The sequence below is a fragment of the Andrena cerasifolii genome, chromosome 15 (assembly GCF_050908995.1).
Source record: "Andrena cerasifolii isolate SP2316 chromosome 15, iyAndCera1_principal, whole genome shotgun sequence".
NCBI classification, from domain to species: domain Eukaryota; kingdom Metazoa; phylum Arthropoda; class Insecta; order Hymenoptera; family Andrenidae; genus Andrena; species Andrena cerasifolii.
This window is the reverse complement of record NC_135132.1, coordinates 566,629-588,809: the sequence shown is the minus strand read 5'-3', so window position 1 is coordinate 588,809 and position 22,181 is coordinate 566,629. Positions and strand designations below refer to the sequence as shown.

Below are 22,181 nucleotides of genomic sequence, written 5' to 3'. Positions count from 1 at the left end.
CCTTGTGTCATATAACGAAGTAATTCATGCAGAAAAAAATATTAGATTAAAACATATATTTACAAAATCGGCAAATTCGTTTTCTCTTACTGAAATCAAAAATAAATTTCGAATTTGTGATGACAATAGTAACGATCCTCATGATCTTTCCATTGATGTGACTTGTTTTTCAGGAATCTTCGATACCGAATACTAGTGCGATTGTGTTGTAGATGATTCCATTAAAATTTATATCTCTGGATACGGGTCCCATTCTGTTGCTAAAAAATTAAATTGCAATATATGTCAATTATTAGTTGTGGAGGATAAAGGTAAAACTGTAGGCTACGTATACTTTGATCACTTACAAAGAGGGGGCCTTTCTGTTCCCACTGTAGAAGTGATAGCCTCATTTATTCATATGTATGCAATAATAGAAGCCATAATAAATGATGGCAATTTAGAATCTCAATTTTTGCAATTTGAAAATCATAAACATATTTTATGTAAATTAGCATATATTAGTATTCAATCAGACACACATTATTTAGCATTTTCAGATACATGCGTTTGTGGTCGAGCTTACCACAGTATTTTGTTTAAATTATTATCAATTTTTCCGAATATTTTATTAAACGATTATGTGAAAACTGTAAATAATAGTCAGTTGGAAACACGTATAGACATCACTTCTAAAAATCGTAAATTAAAAACTTTTAATAGGAACTAGATTTTCAATGATTTTTTTTAATTTGATCTTTCTTAAAACATTAAATTTTATATATATTTAACTTATTATTTTCAATATGTTTTAATATATTAATAGAGTTTTATTTATTTGCTTAATATATTTTTATTATTAATACTTTTTCGAGAGAATGTCAAAGTACAGTGGACGAAATTTCTATAAGAACACTCTGATTTACTCACAAAAAGTAATGTATTCCATAAATTTTTACTAGTTGTACATCTGGAACCTTACAAACACTACAATGTCTTTATTATGGAACGATTTGTGTAAACAAAGTTGCGAGTCTTCTAGTGTTATGTATGCAACAGTCACTCGCCGACCAAAGTCAGTGCGAAATTTCTATAAGAATGGTCACATTGATTTAGTTCTGTTTCAACATTTGTACGAGAAACATTTGAGATAGTCAGTGTTATCAGTATATAATATTGTATTTGTTAAATATATACAGTAATACATTAAATAAATTCTGTTCAACCAAAATGCCACGAGGAAAAGTTTTAAGTTCAGAAGAACAAGCAAAAATAGAAGCATACCGCGATGCAGGATTGTCTTTTCGAGAGGTCGCTAAAAAAATTAGTAGATCCACTACTTGTATATACAATTTTTTACAATTACGTGAAAACTACGGTAAAAATCATTATACAGGTGGAAATACAAAATTAACAAGGCGTGATCGTTCGCGAAAATTTAAAGAAATATCGACCCAAAATAAAACTGCTAGTGAAATAACAAAAATTTTGGAATTACCAGTGACCACGCGACGTGTGCAACAAATATTGCAGCGAGATAAAAGATTGAAGTGGACCAAAAGGTCGTTGAAGCCACCTCTTACGCAGGAGCATAAACGTGCAAGATTAGAATTCGCACGAAACCATATGACCTGGCGCGAAGAGTGGAAAGATATAATATTTTCCGATGAAAAAAAATTTAATTTAGACGGACCTGATGGGTTTAAATATTACTGGCACGACTTACGCACAGATAAATCTGTTGCCATGAGTAGAAATTTCGGCGGAGGAACTTTGATGGTGTGGGCTGCGTTCAGTTACTCCTCTAAGACGCCACTTTATAAAATTTCTACAAGAATGAATTCAGAAAACTACATAGCCTTATTAGAAGATTGTTTGATTCCATTTATTGAAGACAATCACGAAGAAAATGTGGTTTTTCAACAAGATAATGCAGCAATTCATACTTCTAAAAAGTCATGCGAATGGTTTCGGCAAAAAGATTTGCCACTTATGAAGTGGCCCGCTCGTTCCCCGGACTTAAATCCAATAGAAAACTTATGGGGAATCCTATCAAGAGCCGTATATAAAAATGGGAAGCAGTATAATAACATTAAGGAGCTCGAAAAGGCAATTAGAGTTGAGTGGAGTAAAATCCATATTACAACGTTACAAAAATTAATTTGTAGTATGGAGAACAGAATATTTCAAGTAATTCAGCATAATGGTGGAACTACATTTTATTAATATTATACTTTTTATGTTTTTTGTACTAATGTTTTATTTTTAATACACTGTTTCTATGCAAATTTCGTTAGTTTTCTGTACTTTAAAGTATTATATATAGTTTGTAACAAAAATACGATTTTTTTAATTCTTAATACTTTTTCTTATTTTGTATCCTTCCGTCACTACATATTTCTTAGCCTTCCATTAATTGTATTAGCACATTACTTGACATTTTTTATTAAAAATAGTAGTGTTCTTATAGAAATTTCGTCCACTGTATGTTTCGTTATGTTTTGTTATTAATATTATTCAGAATTATTTATTACTATTTCAAAATGTAATACTTTATTTCTTTAAGAATACAAAAGTTATGTTTTTGTTATGTTCTATTTAAAAATATTAATTTTATTTTAGAAAATGGGATGATATGGCTATTGGCGAACCGCCCATTATAATAAAAAAAAAGGTAACACGCCACGGTAAATACCCCTAGGGTGGTGAGGAAATTTTCCACAATTATCATACTGTCCCCTAACACGATTTTATAATTAACTGCATAATTGTTCCTTTCAATAGGTAATGATGCTAACCTCTTTTGCACGGGCACTTAACCTGTTTGACTTCGTACCAATAATTTTGTCTATTTCAGGTCTCTATTAACTTATACATACCTTTATCAGTTTTTAAATCCTTCAATTTGGTTCGAGGATAATTTTATCTTGTTTCACACTTCTATTTTCTTGAAATCTCTGTAAATATTTAAAATATAATGCATCACAACACCACACTATTCCGAGAGTCCACAAAATATATACCACATTTATAAATATTAATATACTTCTGTATTACTTCTACTTACTATACTTATGATATACACGTATTCCTTATACATAATTAATAAAAGTACTATATATTAATTTAATTTTATATCGCAAAATAGCGTTAATTATAACGCTGAGTACAAAACACCACTATTGAAAATAGGACTCCCGATTCTGACATGAGCGGTGTTGCCACGTCGTATAGCACGGCTAGTATTAGAGTCGGCTGGGCGCATGCTTAATCATTTGCTTAAGAATAGGTAGCGACTATGAATACCGGCCATAGAGAGTCGTAACTAAAGCACTATTGTATTTTGTGTTTTTCTGTGTGTTTCTAACACACAGGATGGCGTTTCAAGCATTTCGCTTATGTTGCCCAACGAACGATAGTCATTTTTCCTTTTTCCCTCCTCTCTCCTTCGGGTCCCAGCAGCAGCGACGCACCGGGAGACAGGTGATGGTAAGTATGCGCATCCGCCATATTGGGTCCTCTGAAGAGAGAAGATTATTGAGTACCCGCCCTTTTGACTGCTGTCAAATTCGCTTTATAAACCAAATATAAACTAAAATGTAATAAAATACCCTAATAATGTGTCGTGCTACCATGCATCAATATCAATAACGCATATTTTGTTTATAAAGTGAATCTGACAATACTCAAAAAGGCGGGTACTCAATAATCTTCTCTCTCTAGAGGACCCTCACCTCTTTAGTGCTCTATCGTAACACAAGGGGTTACATAACACAACAGAATAGAAAAATATTTTTGAGCCGTGTGAACACAGTCCTGTGTGATAAGCAGTGTAACCTACTATCATTTGTTGCTACTTACTAAAGGAACCCATTTTTTTAAATTAGAAATATAAATTATAATTATTTGGATAGTTATGACAGTACCGAAGGAAGAAACTGAGCAGTCAATTTCAAATGCCAATAATGGTATTAGAATTGAAGATTCTGATCTATATCCAGAAAGAAGAGGACAGAAACCGCGTAGTTGGATTAATAAAATTTTTCGTGTACAAGAACGAGAAGAATTAGACAAATTCAAATGTGAAATGAATGTTTACAATTGCGTGAAAAATAGTAAGAATTTTTATATTTACTTTTTAAGCATTATCTTTCATCTTCTTCGATTCTAAAATCTTTCATCGTTTCCTAAATGTTCTTAACTTACGAAAATGTATATCGTTAATATTTTCTAACTTATTATCCGTGCAAGCAAGGTGAAAACCTAATAATACAATAAAAACGATAATTGCAAATCAGGAGAAATTGCTTAGATCGTTGTTAATATCAATTAGTTTTAAAAAATTTAATTTCATGTATTTACCCTTACACATACGTGGATATTTTAAAGCATTATCTTATCCTTATTATGTTTTGTTAGCACATGGCAATTGTATTTTTTTCACACTGAACATTATTTTTTGTGATATCAGCAGTACCTATATGGAAATTGAAGTATCTCAGTTTTTATTAATCCTGGCACCATGGAAACAGCAACCTTTAGAACCAAGCAATTTATAATTCTCAAAAGTTCATTTCACCATAGTGCAACTTCATGGACATAATTTTAACCCCAATTTTTAGATTCAGTTGTTTGAAAAACTAGAATCTCAAGTGAAGATTTTACAGAAAAAGACAAGAGTTTAATTCTTTTTTTCAATTTGATTGATCGACTAAGATAGTTGACATAGGATTGAGGTTTCATTCTCTATTTTTGTGCAAATTGTCAAATGCTTCAATTTTTATGATCTTTGCTGACTTTTATTAATTTTTTTCTGGTGGGGTGCCAGATAAAAGTCTGATGTTTTATCATTTACAAGTATTGTAATAATGTATTGCGTAACCGAAATGTTAAGTTTGAGACTGTTAGTTGACCAAACATATGGCCATCTTCTATGAAACAAAAATTAAATTTTTGACGGTTTGTAAAATGTTCAGATTAAATTCTAGTTCTTCACACAGTCGAATTTGAAAATTGGGTTACATCTTTGGCACATATAAGGTAAATGTACCAATAACGGAGCCATGCATCAGTACTTAGCCATCTGTTGAAATATTAATAATTATTAAACTATGCACGTAAGATAAAATACATGTTTGGTATAATTTGCATTATTTAATTGTTCGGTTTGATATCTGAAGTTATTTCGTCTTCTTTTTTTTGTTTAGATATTTAGAAATACCATTTAAAGTCTCAAGGCCAGATATATGACGTGTTTCGGACATACGTTATGATATGGCTAAGAGGAGCGTGCTTCTTGTTAAGAGCATAATTATTATAGGATAATAGTTTTTTAGATAAAAGGGTTTTAGAATTTGGAAAATATTTGTAACAAATAGGAAGAAAAAATTTGGATATGACAAATATTTTTTATTTGAATATTTACATGGCTATTTATCGGTGCAAACAAATCTTGTTAGCCCAGTAACTAACCACGTGTTCAATAACTCGGATGAAGTGAGTTGCAAGTGTTAATTGGTGTTACAAGAACAAAATTACGAAAAAAGTGTGAATTTCTGACTTGATATTTGGAATGAAGCCGGTAAGTATTTAAATGAAACTGTGTTAGATGAAATTCAAAACAAAGTCTGTACATCAGAAAAAAATCTTAGTTTTGACAAATCTAGTATAGTTGAAACTGATACAGCAGGAGGTAAAAAAAAATACTGACTTAATACTTATTTGAATTATATAGATTTTGATAATAATATCTTCACAGTTTCTGCTGTTAAGTGCAATCAAAATGTAGAAGTTCAAAGGGTTCCATTGTCCTTTAAGAAAGCTTTGATTTGGCCTAATTCAATTCCAAATAAAAAAACAAAAAATCAAATGGATCTCTACGATTTTAACGTCTGAAGAAAGGCAGACACATCACATTCAAATTCAGGAGGAGAAACATAGAAAACAAAAGGAAATACAAGAAAGAAAAAGACTTAGAAATGAAGCAAAGAAAAAAAGTTGAAGAAAACGAAGCCGACAAAGCTATTGCCGAGGAAAAGAAACTTAACAATGAAATTAAAAAATTAATAGCCGAAAAAAGAAGATAATAAAAAAAGAAAAACAATTAAGTATATTTAATAAATTATAAAGATATAATTGTAATAATATATATATGAAAAAAAATATATTACTTGTAAGATAAATAAAATGTTTATACTTTTATTTCCTAATCTGTTTATTATGGTTATTTATACAATAATTTTATATTTCTGTATTTCTTAATTTTCCTTAACGGATTTTTACATTTAAAACAAAGAATCAGTTTTTAAAATAATTGTTACACGATTATAAAACCTATGGCTAGGTACTGGGACATGAAAATCGGGGCGCTAGGTCAATCGCGTGAGGTTGGCTATGTATCTAGAGACGCGGTAGCGTCTCGATGCCAAGTACATGAAAGACATCCTATATATATGTCGACTGTCGCTACCGCTATCATTTACTCGAACGCAGAGCTATTCCAACCTAACCTGAAACTTATTTCATTAATATCTCATCACGCATGCAATATTTTCTAAATTTTAACGGCATTTTTCTTATGTAAACTGCATATAAGCTTTCGAATAAGACCAAATTCAATAAAATCGGTCCGCGTATGACAGAGATATCGTAATATCGTCTCATGGATCTGTCAGAAATATAACATTTTTAACATTTTCTTCTTCTGATTCTCCAGTCAAATTTTTGTTGACATAATACGTATACGCGTTACACGCACACATTCAGCCAAAACGATACTAAACACATGTTTCGTTCGTCGATTCGTCAACTCTCGGGACCATTCGGCTGGACACGGCAGGGATCGTCGTCCGTCATTATATATATATTATACGCGGACCGATTTTATTAGAAGGTGAAGGTTTTTATTCTCTCTTAGCATATAACAATACTAACAGAAGGCATTTCAAGACACTGTCTTATTTAGCCCAACGAACACCAATCCTCTCTCACATCCCTCCATTCCAGGAGATTTTCCCTCCTTTACAATATGTGTTTTCTCACTCACTCGTCTCCCACCCCCGGACTCTGTGCACAAGAGAGCATCCACCTCGACACTCATATCCATATCACCCATACTTTGTCACATTGGTCTATCCTAGATTATCCTATGTTATGCTAGGTCTATGTCTAAGTCAGTCTTTCTTTACTCAGGTACAATTTGTCACGATATTCTACGCTATCCCGCGTTATTACATTTATTGTCTCATTTCCCGATCTTACACCCTAGATATTTTTTTTGATTTTGTTAAAAAATCCTACTATTAATCTTGCCACCGCTGGCTCTCCTTCATTAATCCTATTTATTATATCTTCACTTTCCCTTGCCCCCTTCGCCTCTAGCATCGTTTTATACCTTACTCTTTCACTCTGATACTTTCTACATTTCCACACAACATGATTAATATCCTCAATCCCTTCTCCACAGTCGCAGTTGGCAGACTCTACTATTCCCTTTCTCTGCAGAGATTCGGCCAAATTATAATGATTTGCTCTCAACCTACTGAGTGTGGTGATGGACCCTCTTGCCATTTTTTTTAATTTCCCAAACCACGGACACCGTTTCCCTTCATTATTTGTCTTCATGTTAAAATATTTGACCCCTTTCTCCTTTCCCTCCTCCTTCATGTCTCTAAACGATCTTTTCCATGCATCCTCTGTTAGTGCCACTCTTATGTCCTCCAGTGGAATCTTGTGCTTCTTGTCCGGGATTCCTTCTGTTGATTCCTTGGCTTTCGTATCAGCCTTCTCATTTCCCATTATTCCCTTATGCGCTGGCACCCATGCTATTCTTATTTTACCGCTGGTTTGTTGGGTGTTTACAGTTTCCCTTCTGTGTAGCTTTTCTCTTTTTATTATGCTGTTTCTTATTCTTTCTATTCTTTTATTCTTCTTATTCTTTCCACCGTTTTCACTGTCTCTACTTTTTCCTAAGGCACTCAGTACACTCATTGAGTCTGTCAAAATTAATACATCCCTTTCCTTAAATTCTACGTTTGCTATTTCTATCGCCCGTTCTATTGCAATTGCCTCTGTTGTGAAAATAGTCGCCTTGTTACTAACGCTCATGCCTCTTTCCTGCCAGGTATTTTCGTTGCTATTCTTTATTACTATGCCTATGCCATTGGCTCTTTTACCCGGTATCTTGGACCCATCTGTGTAGATTTCGGTATTTACTTGTCTGTTTATCCCTTTTCTCCCTTTAATTTCCTCGATTATTCCATTGTGGCCACTAGTTGGCATATCCATCATGATATTCCCCAAGTTCCAATCTATCACCTCATCCATGTCAATCTCCTCGTCTTCCCTCTCCCTCTCGGTTCTTTCGCCATGCGGCGCCTCCTCTCTCTCCATGATCTCTTCCAATGGTTCCGTCTCGTTCCATATCCGTACCATATCTTCCATCTGTGCCTCGTCATCTCTTCCCTGCGCCTCCACTAGCCTTTTGATGGCCTCCAGTGGCTCACTGTGTATTCGGCTCCTTTGTTTGCTTAAGTATCTTTGCAGTAGTAACTCTTTCCTGTTTATCATATCCATGATTCCCGCCTCTGTCATCATTACGTTTATTGGGGTGGACATTCTGTATCCCATTGCTGTCCTTATTCCTGCATTTTGCATCTTCTTTATCTTGTCCTTTATTTTACCTCCCTTGCTGCTGTTATGGAAGATGGTGATGCCATACTCCATTACCGATCTGATTAGGGACTTATACAATATAATCATTGTTTCCGGGTTGGCCCCCTTTTTTATGTGTCCTATGTACCTAAGCATTGTAAGTCTTCTTTTGGTTTTCAACTCCATTTCCGACACGTGCTTCTCAAACCTCAGTCTTCTGTCCAGCACTATACCCAAAAATTTTGCTTCCTCTTCCTCTTCAATCTCCACCCCGTTGACCTCTATTTTAACTTTGCCCCTTCTACATGACCTGTTCCTTGTCGTGAAGTTTATCACTTTTGTTTTTTCTTCCGCTACTTCCAACTTTACCTCTTTCAAGTTGTTTATTATCGTATTGATTGCTGTTTCAATTGCGTTAATATTAATTTCTTTGGCGTTACTTGTTGTATATATGGCTATATCATCTGCGTATTGCAGAACTTTCACCCTTCCCCTGTCTATATTACTAGTTATGTCTGCAGTATATATATTGTATAATATGGGGCTTAATATGGCTCCTTGTGGTAGCCCTTTTCCTTGGTTGCATATTGTAGGTTCTCTGAATTTCCTTATGCATTTGATTTTCCTATCTTTGACCCAGTTGCTCACGAATCCTACAATTCTTTCTGGACATTTTTTTTGTGTTAGTTTCCTTATTAGTGTGTTGTAATCAACATTGTCGTATGCAGCTTTCACGTCTAGGAATGCTGCCAGGGTGTCCCTCTTGCTCACAAATCCTGTTCTTATGTCCGCGGTCATAATAGTTAAATTGTCTATCGTGGATCTGCCTTTTCTAAATCCGTTTTGACTGGAATTCATGACCTCCTCTTCCTCCGCCCACCTGGCCAGTCTATTATTAACAATTCTCTCCAAGATCTTCCCCACACAGAGGGTTAGGGCTATGGGTCTTAAAGCTTTTTTATTAGGTTTGTCTATGAATATTATCACTGCCTTCTTCCATTCGTTTGGAATCTCTTGTGTGCTCCATACTTCCTCGTATATATCTTTAAGGAACTCCAGATATTCCGGTATCAAATTCTTGAATATTTCGTATCCTATGCCGTCCTCCCCCGGCGCTGACTTGGAGTTTGACGCTTCTATGGCTTCCTCTACCTCATTTATTGTTATGGCCCTGTTCCACACCTCATTCTCCCCCTCCTCGTCTTTGACTGGATGTTCCCTGTCTCTGCCACTGTTTCCCATCCCATACTCTCCGCTTCTCAGTTTCCTTATTTCCGCTTCTTCCAGCTCCTCCCTTTCTTCTGTAGATATATTCTTGTTTCTTATGCAGCTGTCGAATCCCTTCTGTATGTTTTTGATTTTTCTCCATATATCCGTTCCACGAGTGTGGTGGTTAATCGATGTTGCCATCTCTTCCCATGCATTCGTCCTCTTGGTCTTAATTACTTCTCTAACCTCCTTACCTTTCTCCATATACACTTGCCAATTGATATCATTAGGGTTTTTTATAAATTTGTTTACGGCCTTCCTTCGTTCTCTTTTGGCCTGGACACATTCCTTGTCCCACCATGGGTACTGTTTTTGTCGTAGTCGGTTCGATTGGTTGGCCCCTTCTTTGGACTGGTTGGTCTTCTTATTTTTCCTCTTTCCTTTCCCTTCTCTCGTGTCGCTCTCTGTATTTGCCTCCTCTGTATTTGCTTCCTCCATTGCATCTGTAATGTTTTCCATTAGTACTCTACATTTATTGTTTGTATCAATGCATCTGCTAATCTCTTCTTTAATCCTTTCCCCATTCCTTATCTGATACATTTTAAATACCCTCCAGTCTGTATATCCTTCTTTGTACCTTCTAGTTGTGAACATCTTCTCCTCCCTTCTTTCTAGTTTCTTTGATATTTGCACACCTATAATTTGATGGTCTGACCCCAATGTTTCCCCCTCCTCTATTATAACCGATTCTTGGTAGACCTTAAATGTCATTATTATTAGGTCTATGTTGGACGGTTTATACTTCCCTGAACCTGTTCTCGACGTCGTGTATTCATTTTTAATGAACTCTCCTGCTGTTCCACCGTTTCCGCCAAGTGCATCCCATCTTTATCATTTTTATAGCAGTTCCACTCCTTATTATTAGCGTTAAAATCGCCCATTATTATCGTTTCCGTGTCTCCTCTTCTATTTTCAAATAATTTCTCCCATTCTTCTTTTTTCAGTATACAGTCTGGATATTTGTATACTACTATTATGTCAACCTCTTGTCCATCTATTTCGACTGTGATAGCCATTATCTCGGTTTTGTCTTTGATCCATCTAACGTTGACTCTTTCTCTCATATTAATGTTATCTTTTATTATAATGCATAACCCTCCCCCCCTTCTATCGTTCTCCCTATCTTTCCTATATATGTATATTAAACCCTTTCATCCCGAATTTGTACCTATGTGTCATCCATGTCTCCGTCACCCCTATAATATCATATTCATTTGCCATTTCCTTGAATTCTACTGTTTTATTTCTCAAACTTCTCGCATTCCATATCGCAATCCTACAACTATTATTGTCCCTATTCATTATATTACTATTCAGGCTATGCTCTTTAGATATTAATATGCCTGCTTATGATTTTTATTATCACCCTTACGAGTTCCTATAATTCCACCTTATTTCTATTATTAACCAATTAAAACTACTATGTGGTTTCTATTGCTTTTATATACAGTTACACCTATTCTTATACTTTACTTGATTTTGTACGCTATTTCTCTTTGGTTTGAGCCACATTTTCCTCCTGGCCCATTTCTATTGCCTCCGTGCTTTCGTTCCAATTCTCAAGTCTTCCTTTCTTTCCCCTGTCGTCTAATCCCTCGTTATCGTCCTCATCTTCTTCTTTCATCACCAACTCCTCCAGCCATTCAGTCGTTCCCTCGCTCCCGTTGTCGTCATCTACTAATGTATCAGTGTCCGACTCGACGACGTCCAGCTTCTTAGCCGTTACCCTTTCCATTTCCAGTTCGTCTGTTTCATATCGGACTGGAATGGATACCTTTTCTATCTTCCTAACTCTTGGTTTGTCGTGCTCCTTTTCTTTCCCATGCTGTATTATGTTGTGTTCGATACCTTCATTTTTGATTTTATCCATCCATCCATCCTTATCCGCCTCCATTCTTTTAGTGTGTGCTCCTTCCCCTTTCTTATTATTTTCCTTAACTTTTCCTGGTTTGTTCATGCCGAACGGTTGAGTATGTATCCCATTCCAATTTTCCTCCGAGTCCGTTGTATGTTGCTCTCTGTCCATTTGTTCCTTCATTCTTCTACTAAGTCTTTGCATTAAGTTCTTTTCTTTTATGATTTTCATCATTTCTTCAACCAGTAACTCCTCTTCCTCCTGGTTACTTATTTTATTCGTTTGTTCTCTTATCTCCTTCTATGTTTTGCTTTCACTACTCCCACTTTTTCCGGGTGCTCCTGGTTCATTTTTTAGGTTATATTTGTCAGATCCTCCTCCCTGTGACGAGATAGTTTTTTGATTAGTATCTAGGTTATGTTTTCTTGGTATGTACTGTTGTGTTCTATCTTTCCTGTAATTGTTTTCGTTCTTCCACCTTTGTTCACCCTCTCTTCCAGGGCTTCTGACCGGCTTCTTCTGAGTGTCCTCTGGGATCTCATTCCTCCTCTTAAATTCTTTGTTATTCTTCAGGACTCTGCTACTGTGTCCCCATATGTTCTCCTCCGGCCTTCTGTTATCATACTGAGTCCATTCCTCTTTCTCTGGATCCTCCCTTTGGTATCCTCTCTGATCTTTGTTTTTCTCCCAAACTTTCCTTAACTTGACAATCTCTTTCTCTACCGGAAAGTCTAATTTTTCCCAGTACTCAATTTTGATATTTTTCCTGAGAGCGGGGAAGTCTGTTCCCATTACATCTTCCTCGTACTCCTCCATACCTCTCCCTTCGTTTCCATACTTCACAAGTTTTTCTTCCCTTCTAACTATTTCTTCAGCCCCTCTATAGGTCAGATTCTTGTGGGCCATTATTTTTTTTATTGTGGCCTCCCTCTGATATGCAGGGCACTCCCTAGCAGTACTCGTATGATTTCCATTGCAGTTAATGCATCTGGGGTTTTCTGTGCACCCTCCATGAAATGACTTTGCGCATAGGAAACATTTTCTTTCAGGTGTCTTGCACATCGCCTGAATGTGCCCAAATCTTAAACATCTAAAGCACTGCTTGACCGCTTCTACAAACGGTTGAACATTGAGCCACACATGCCCAAATCCTATAAGTAGCCTTGTGGGCAGGGATTCGCCCTGCATCTTTATTAAGATTGCCTTTCCCTCTTCCCATGTGACTTTTCCATCTTTCATTTTTCTTCTTTTTAACCTTTCCAGCGTGAACCGCCCCTGATTAGGGCCCATTTTTAACTGGTCTTCAAGCTCTTCGATTGAGTCCTCCCACTCGTTGATCACTCCCTTTCTGAACTTCCATCTATTCGGAATGTAGGTGATGTAGTCCGTTGGTTGTAGTCTACTCCTTGCTAGCATTGCGTTAGCATCTTGTCTGCTTTTGTACGTGACTTCCGCCCTGTTGAAGCCTACCATCTTCAATCCCTGGAATTTTATTTTCATGTCCATTATTATTTTGTATATCTTAATTAAGTTGTTCTTTTTACTAGCTGTTACTTTATTTTGGTTGAGTGCTATTGTTACGAGGTATTCCTCCCGGCACGATTCCCAATCGTACATCTCGCTAATCTTGTTTTCCTTTGTCATTGTATCATAACCACTTTCCGCTTGTTTTACCATCTTCCTTTCTTTCCCAGTTATCATCTGTTCTTTTTATCTTACCTGGTACCCGCTCTGCCTATCTCTTATCTTCTTACTACTGGCTTTATCTGCTGCGTTATCAATTTTTTTTTCTTCTTATTGGCACTTTGCTTCTCGTATTCATTATCCTTACACTGATCACTATATTCTACTGTGTTTTCGCCAACTATACATTCTGTCGTTCCTCGTGCACCCCGTTGTGTGGCACTCTTTTTTCCTTCTTCCTGATCCACTTCAACTTCCATGTCTTCGACGTGGTCTCCGTTAGCCTGCCCTGTGTTTATCTTTTCTTTCTCTTTTTCCTCCCAGGTCTTCACTTCTTCTACTTTTCCCATGTTCTCTATGGTATGTCTTTCATTATCCTTCCTATCTTTCCCCATTTCTCCTTTAACGTTCTTACTCAATTCCTTCTTAATATCCTTTCTCATTCCTCTCTCTAGTCCTATTTCATTTTTCCCTCCATGCCCTCCCCCTATCGGTCGGACCTCGGCGTCCAGCTTAACCTCTTCACTCACCTTTCCTTCCCTTAATCGTCGCCGTGACCACCTTTACTTCTTCCCCGTCTCGCTCGTTGAGCCTCTACCTTCCTCTTCTCAACCCTTACACGCCTCACTCTCTAACTTCCTATTTCGACTTTAATATTTTAATATTTCACAGCTCTCGTATTCTCTCAATCATCAGGCCACCATGCTTCCTCCATAACGAACGTTAAAATCTAGTTGTGTCATCTTAAGCACAGTTGGAAACCACCTTCATGTACTTGCAGCCCATTTTGATTTCACATCTTTTTTTTATTTTGTAATTATTATTATCTTCTATTTTTTGTGATTTATTTGATTTCGTGTACTTGGCGTAATTTCTTTACTTTTTTAAAGTTATTTTTATGGGGATTGATACATTACACGTACAAATATTCTTGTTTATTTTACGTTAAATATCGGAAAAATAATTTTTTGTTATGTAAGTACTGATGCGAAACAACAAAATCTTTATGAATGAAAAAAATTTCCATTTAAATTGTTAATTTTATACACAATATTCATTATACTTTGTCACTGTTTCCTTAAACGGCTAATTATTGACACATTTACCTTACAACAGAAATAATATAAATTGTTCTTTTCAAAAAAGGTGGTTTTTCTGTCATGGTGATACTAATAGCCACTAAGATATTTTTATTTCCACAAACAGTTGGATACAAATACAATTGTCATGTGTGAATGGAAGACGATAAATATATAATAATGGTCATTTTGAAATGTCCGCATATAAAGGTGGCATGCATGAAAATGAAGTTTATAAAAATGGTCAGGCAACTATGTCATAGCGAATTCGCAATCTCTTACTGACTCTGAGCTGGTGCCAGAAAATGACTTGAATTGGTTGATTCTTATAGCGAATTCGGTATCTCGCACTGACTCTGTGCTGATGCCAGAAAATAAGTTGGATTAGTTGTTTCTGATAGAGACGAAGATAGCTCTATAAGAAACAACCAATCCAACTCATTTTCTGGCACCCGCACAGAGTCAGTGCGAGATTCCGAATTCGCTATTAGAGTGCTTCATTTGGAATGATCCATTAAGGCAGACCTGCTCAGTCGGGAGCCGCTGTTACCTGTGGTTAGGGATGAACCGATACCGTCAAGGTATCGATACTTTTACTCATCGATCTACTCAGTATTGAATCGAAAAGTATCGATATCTACTTGTATCGAACGAAAATTAGTATAGATTTGTTTTATTAATATATTTTATTAATGAAGACGTATTTTATTTTACTATTATTTAACGGGAGTAGCCTTTAGTTACAACGAAGTATATAAGTAAGTACGAGGCAGTCTATAATAATTAATCTACATAACGGAAGAGAAAAAAAAATATACAGCCATTTCGCGACATGGAAACAACCCTGATAACCAGGTCTGCCGGCAGATCCGGTGCAGTCTATGTCCGCATTCAGCTACGGTTCTGCCGGCAGGCCCTGCCTTGTGAGGATCTGCCGTTCATCTGCCGGCAGACTCTGCCTTGTCAGAGCCTGCTGTCCATCTGCTGGCAGAGTGCAGGCAGATTGTTATCAGGGAAGAGAAGTAGAACTTATTCGACGTGCGTTACGAAAAGTAGCACGTTTCAATTTTCTTACGAAAAGTAGCACGTTTCAGTTTGCCACGAAAAGAAGCACGTTCCATAGTTTCTGACGAATATTAGCACGTTTGGTCTTCCACCGCGAAGACTAACACATTTCGTACTGTTGCGATGAAAACTAGCACGTTATACTGTTTCACCACGAAAAATAGCACATTTGGGAATTTACGGCGAAAACTAACATATTATCAGGTTTAGCCACGGAGAATAGTACGTTTTGGATTATATTGCAGACTGCAGAAACTATCACGTTTCAGCGCGTGGTCAGTTTAAAAGAATTCAATTGTGGAAAATAGTGTTTAATAAATAATAATTCCATATAATCTCCAAAAGAGAACACATATGAAAATTTTAATCTACATAATTTAAGTGAGGGAGAGTGGGGGAATTGCGAACACGGGGTAAACCCGAACATGCTACTTTTCGTTGCAAACCGCTCTAACGTGCTAGTTTTCGCAGCGAAAACCGAAACGTGATAGTTTTCGCGAGAACGAAGGCAAACGTGCTATTTTTCGTAAGAAAATTGAAACGTGCTACTTTTCGTAACGCACGTCGAATTATAATAAGATAAATACATAAATGATAAAATGATATATACAGATGTGGTATGTAACATACTAAAAGAATGGAGATAAGAGAAAGGAAAAATAGTATTTTATTAACAAACATTTATTTGACATATAAATGAATAAAAAAATAAATCTTTTGATACGAGTACATTTTTCTCATACCAAGTACGTATCGCAACTGTAGGTATCGATACTAAAATTACTCGGTATCCGAATGAAAGTATCGAGTATTTAGTCGAATTTACTTGGATTTGTTCATCCCCAGCTGTGGTTAGCAATGGAAAAGTTCTGCGCTCAGTTGTTACTTGGGTCCAGAGTTGGGCAAAATGTAATCTAGTTACAAATTACGATTAAAATGTAATTGTGTAATCGATTACACATTATTTTCTGTAATTGTTAATTTAGGTAGCTGACCACACTTTATTGAACTACCTAAATTAACGATTACAGAAAATAATGTGTAATCAATTACACAATTACATTTTAATCGTAATTTGTAATTAGATCACATATTGCCCAACTCGAGACGGGTCCTAGAACCTAAGGAGGTCTTCAGCCCTCGATTGAGCAGGCCTGCATTAGGGAGTTACATCACTTTGGAGACTCAAAGAGCAACGCTAAGTGTGCAAGTTTTTGACGGTGACGGATATGTTACTAATTGTATTTCTATTTAATATTTTAATAATATATACTTTTGACATTACATTGCAAAATCTCATTTCAGTGAAGATGTAGGTGGCACTAAAAAATAAAAATAGGCCATCCGACAGAGTTGTGCTAAATGTAATCTAATTACAAATTTTAAATTATGATTGAAACTGCAATTGTGTAATTCAATTACACATTACTTTCTGTTAGTGTTAACTTAGTTGTCTAAATTACATTGTAATTGCCACATGTAATTGTGCAGGACAATTACAGTGTAATTGTAATCGTAATTGTGCAGGGCAATTACAGGGTAATTTTAATAGTAATTGTGCAGGACAATTACATTCTAATTGCAATTGTAATTGTTCAGCACAATTATATTCTAATTGTAATTGTAATTGTTCAGCACAATTATATTCTAATTGTAATCGTAAAATTGTGCAAGACAATTGCGATTGTAATTATAATTGTGCAAAACAATTACATAGTTATTAATTCTAACTATACCATCTTAAGTACAATTGAACAAACCAGCAGTCTTAAAAAGACATTACATACAATCCATACATTTTATTCAATGTGTCTAGGAGATTGTACCGCTTATGTAGTTAAGGTTTGTAATACAACATTTTTGTGGCGTATCTACAGGGTGTCCCACTAAGGAGTGGACAGCGCGATATCTCTTAAAGTATTGTCGATAAAAATATAAAAAAAATAGGGAATTGCATGGTTCGAGGGGGCCCATTTATTAGCGCGAACGAATTTTGTTTTCGATTATTATTTTAAAAGATACGATGGTCAAGTTCGGTTTTTCAAATGGAACTATTTTTTTTGAAGACCTGAGTTGATAGTGCGTTCCAAGACAAATTCAATAAGCTTTAATGTATACACTTTATTTCCACTGGTTTTTAAGATATTGCGCTTGCAAAATTACTGATTTTCACTGCAAGAAAACCCTCTGGAATAGCAAGGACCGGGGTCGATCTTACTGCCGCCACGGGTGGCATTGCCTGTTGAAACTGATACCTACCTGCCAAAGGTCTACGACAGGGTTCGCAGACCCAAAAGCTGGACAATTCTTTTCCATTAGAAATGCTACTTAGGTAGGTACATCTGCGGTATCCAGAAGCGCATCGTTACTTTTATTTCGCACTTGCATCTACGGTCGGATGGCCGGTTCTTTTGGGAGGGGTGTAAGTTGGATTGGTTAGGTTAGGAGGAGTGAAAGTTGCTAGACTATATTTCAACCATAGGGAGCAGATTGTATCAGAACCAATCCAACTTGCATCCCTCCCAAAAGAACCGGCCATCCGAGCGTAGAAGCAAGTGCGAAATAAATACCGCAGATGTACGTACCTAAGTAGCATTTCTGACGGAAAAGAATTGTCCAGCCTTTGGGCCTGCCATTTCTGGCGTAGACCTTTGGCAGGTAAGTATCCATTTCAACAGGCAGTACCACCCGTGGCGCCAGTAAGACCGCCCCCGGTTTTTGCCATTCCAGAGGGGTTTCTTGCAGTGAAAATCAGTAATTTTGCAAGCGCAATATCTTAAAAACCAGTGGAAATAAAGTGTATACATTAAAGCTTATTGAATTTGTCTTGGAACGCACTATCAACTCAGGTCTTCAAAAAAAATAGTTCCATTTGAAAAACCGAACTTGACCATCATATCTTTTAAAATAATAATCGAAAACAAAATTCGTTCGCGCTAATAAATGGGCCCCCTCGAACCATGCAATTCCCTATTTTTTTTATATTTTTATCGACAATACTTTAAGAGATATCGCGCTGTCCACTCCTTAGTGGGACACCCTGTAGATATGTATAGTAATTAAGGTTTGTAAATAATTTTTTATATGATGGAACCATTTTTATATATTAATTTTTTATCACTTATCAATCTTCAAACAAAACAAATTACATATTCATAAAAATCTATAACGAATCCTGTAATCGATGTACAAAAGAAAGGAAATATTAGGGGTACATATGCTCCAATAATGACAAGGAACAAATTTTTCTACAATATTTCTACTTTGCAGTTACTAAAACAAATTGCATGAATTCAAATAATTTAATACTAATACTACTTTACATACAATACAAATATCATCTTACATTTAAATATCACATCAATATTATCACACATTAAACTGTGGTATATACAAAAATAAACCATACATATATATTAAATAAAAAATATGAACTATATATATGACAAAGTCGTAAAACCTCTTCTGTTATATTTCAAATAATGTGGGGAGCATGATCTCGATCATCTGGATAGCAGCTAGAAACTGAAGCTTTATAACTTCCAATTTCAAGTTGTTCAGTTCCTCGGTTTGATGTTTGTTTATTTGTTTCTGTCGTAATTTAACCGTCAAAGGCCACCCTATCATTTCCCTCCGTTACAGGCACACATAGGTTAGCGTAACGCAAAGCGTTCTTTTGCCTACAATCTCTGAATGTGCTACACTGTTGTTTTCTTTATCGATTCGCGTAGGACAATAAGGAAAACGAATTTTTAAAATGAATATATATATATATATATATATATATATACAGGGTGTCCCACTAAGGAGTGGACAGCGCGATATCTCTTAAAGTATTGTCGATAAAAATATAAAAAAAATAGGGAATTGCATGGTTCGAGGGTGCCCATTTATTAGCGCGAACGAATTTTGTTTTCGATTATCATTTTAAAAGATACGATGGTCAAGTTCGGTTTTTCAAATGGAACTATTTTTTTTGAAGACCTGAGTTGATAGTGCGTTCCAAGACAAATTCAATAAGCTCTAATGTATACACTTTATTTCCACTGGTTTTTAAGATATTGCGCTTGCAAATTTACTGATTTTCACTGCAAGAAACCCCTCTGGAATGGCAAAAACCGGGGGCGGTCTTACTAGCGCCACGGGTGGCACTGCCTGTTGAAATGGATACTTACCTGCCAAAGGTCTAGGCCAGAAATGGCAGGCCCAAAGGCTGGACAATTCTTTTCCTTCAGAAATGCTACTTAGGTAGGTACATCTGCGGTATCGAGAAGCGCATCGTTACTTTTATTTCGCACTTGCTTCTACGCTCGGATGGCCGGTTCTTTTGTGAGGGATGCAAATCCGATTGGTTCTGATACAATCTGCTCCCTATGGTTGAAACTTAGTCTAGCAACTTTCACTCTTCCTAACCTAACCAATCCAACTTGCATCCCTCCCAAAAGAACCGGCCATCCGAGCGTAGAAGCAAGTGCGAAATAAAAGTAACGATGCGCTTCTCGATACCGCAGATGTACCTACCTAAGTAGCATTTCTGACGGAAAAGAATTGTCCAGCCTTTGGGCCTGCCATTTCTGGCGTAGACCTTTGGCAGGTAAGTATCCATTTCAACAGGCAGTGCCACCCGTGGCGTCAGTAAGACCGCCCCCGGTTTTTGCCATTCCAGAGGGGTTTCTTGCAGTGAAAATCAGTAAATTTGCAAGCGCAATATTTTAAAAACCAGTGGAAATAAAGTGTATTCATTAAAGCTTATTGAATTTGTCTTGGAACGCACTATCAACTCAGGTCTTCAAAAAAAATAATTCCATTTGAAAAACCGAACTTGACCATCGTATCTTTTAAAATAATAATCGAAAACAAAATTCGTTCGCGCTAATAAATGGGCCCCCTCGAACCATACAATTCCCTATTTTTTTTATATTTTTTATCGACAATACTTTAAGAGATATCGCGCTGTCCACTCCTTAGTGGGACACCCTGTATATATATACACACAGGGTGTCCCAAAAATGTCCGAGTTCCTTGAAAGGGGTGACTCAGGGGGTGATTTGAAACAACTTTTTCCTTAGCGAAAATATTGTCCGAAGCTTCGTTAACGAGATATTAACAAAAAACCCCGACCAATCAGAGCGCGCGCCTTCCGCCCGAGCTTCCGTTGTAGCGTTGGCTACGCGGTAGGCGGCTGCGCTTGTACTACGAAGGTACGAACAAGGAAGTCGGCATGCATCGAAGGAAACCATGTTACACAGTTTTTTTAAAGCAGAATCTTAAATAATAATTGTTTGAAGTGAGAGGACAAGAAATACGCAAATTTCGTTTTCAAATAAGGCATAAACGAAAAGGTAATGTAACAAAAAATGTACGACAAGTGATCATAATTCATTATTGAGGTAAAAATCCGTAGTTTAATCACGGCCAACATAACTAAATTTAAACAATGATAATAGATGTATGAATAAATTCTTTCAGACTGGATTTACATAATCGGTATAAAGCAACCGAATTTCTATCGCAGTGATATTCGTAAGCTACCAGAAAATTGGCAAAAGCTAATTAACAATAATGGAAATTATTTCGATGATTGAGTTGTTTTTATTTTATTTTTTTTAAATCAAACTGTTATTGAACCCTAAAATCGAACAGAATTTATTTCTACACCTAATAATCACTAATAAATTAAATAACACACACCCCTACGGGCATTCCTTTCCTTCCTTTCCTTCCTTTTCGGAAACCTGTGTCACTAAGTAGGTCACTGTGCCGATCCTGGTTATCGGTGGACGAAAAGATTTATGGTAGGGTTGCGCCCAGTGCTCAGCTGATCGCAGGTATACGACACCACCCGAAGGTAAGGATTACAACGTCAAGTGCGTCCGGGTTAATGTACCGAATATTCACTTCACTGCACGGCCACTAACACTGATCACTTAATTTACTTTTCATGGAACGTGTTGTTCCTACGTTATAAAATTGGTGGTCCCGAAAGGGGCCGATTACTGTTAGTTGAGCAGTTGCTCGATGTGACCACCCTAAGCGTCTATACACGCCTTGCGGCATCATTGACTCCGTTGAGAATAATCTTGACGCCAAACGCCGAATCGTACCCTCGCTGAGGGTTTGGATGTGCGAGTATTCCCGTGCAAACGCTCGCACAGTAGAACTTGCGTCCCCATTGATCCGGGCGTACACCCAGAACATGGCGTAACATTCTTCAGCGGAGAACATTTCTGGGACGAGATTGCTAGCTGACTGACAGGATTTTTTCCAAGCAACTTCCTCTACCCCCAAGTAGTTTCTCTCGTTCCATTATGAGTTAACTCCCACCAGAACAAGAGGCTGTAGGTAAAAAGAAGCCAGCACATTTTCGAAACACACGTTCTTTGCAGATGTGCAACGAACGACCCATCCTACACTTTCACATAAGTCCGCGCTCCGTCCTTTTACTGCCAATGTACCCGTTGCTTAGAGATAGACAGCAGACACCACGTGTTTCGGTTCGAAAGGGCCCGAAGACAAGAGAAACAGAAAGTCTTCGACTTGCTATAATGAAGAAAAGGCATACCAATCCTGTTTCCGTTTTCCAAAACCTGAGTTCACGT

The 22,181-nt window shown here is 36.6% G+C and overlaps 2 protein-coding genes and 1 long non-coding RNA gene across 3 annotated transcripts in view; 2 read left to right on the top strand and 1 right to left on the bottom strand.

Annotated features, from left to right (window-relative positions):
• Positions 1 to 3,736: 3,736 nt before the first annotated feature.
• LOC143377223 (mitochondrial inner membrane protease ATP23 homolog) overlaps positions 3,737 to 22,181 on the top strand; it is a 200,707-nt gene continuing 182,262 nt past the window's right edge. The window contains exon 1 of the mRNA XM_076828287.1: positions 3,737 to 4,094. Within this exon, the coding sequence (XP_076684402.1) occupies positions 3,896 to 4,094 (199 nt within the window). The 5' untranslated portion in view covers positions 3,737 to 3,895. The remainder of the gene's footprint in view (positions 4,095 to 22,181) is intronic.
• Positions 12,056 to 13,456, bottom strand: LOC143377046 (uncharacterized). The gene has a single exon (XM_076827959.1). It carries the CDS (start codon positions 13,454 to 13,456, stop codon positions 12,056 to 12,058), a length of 1,401 nt encoding a protein of 466 aa, XP_076684074.1.
• LOC143377255 (uncharacterized) overlaps positions 14,167 to 22,181 on the top strand; it is a 59,728-nt gene continuing 51,713 nt past the window's right edge. The window contains exon 1 of the long non-coding RNA XR_013087268.1: positions 14,167 to 14,251. This is a non-coding gene — a long non-coding RNA (uncharacterized LOC143377255). The remainder of the gene's footprint in view (positions 14,252 to 22,181) is intronic.

Bases quoted from the DNA above. Each gene is read 5' to 3' on its own strand.
- LOC143377046 (XM_076827959.1), bottom strand. From the start codon at position 13,456: ATGATAACTGGGAAAGAAAGGAAGATGGTAAAACAAGCGGAAAGTGGT.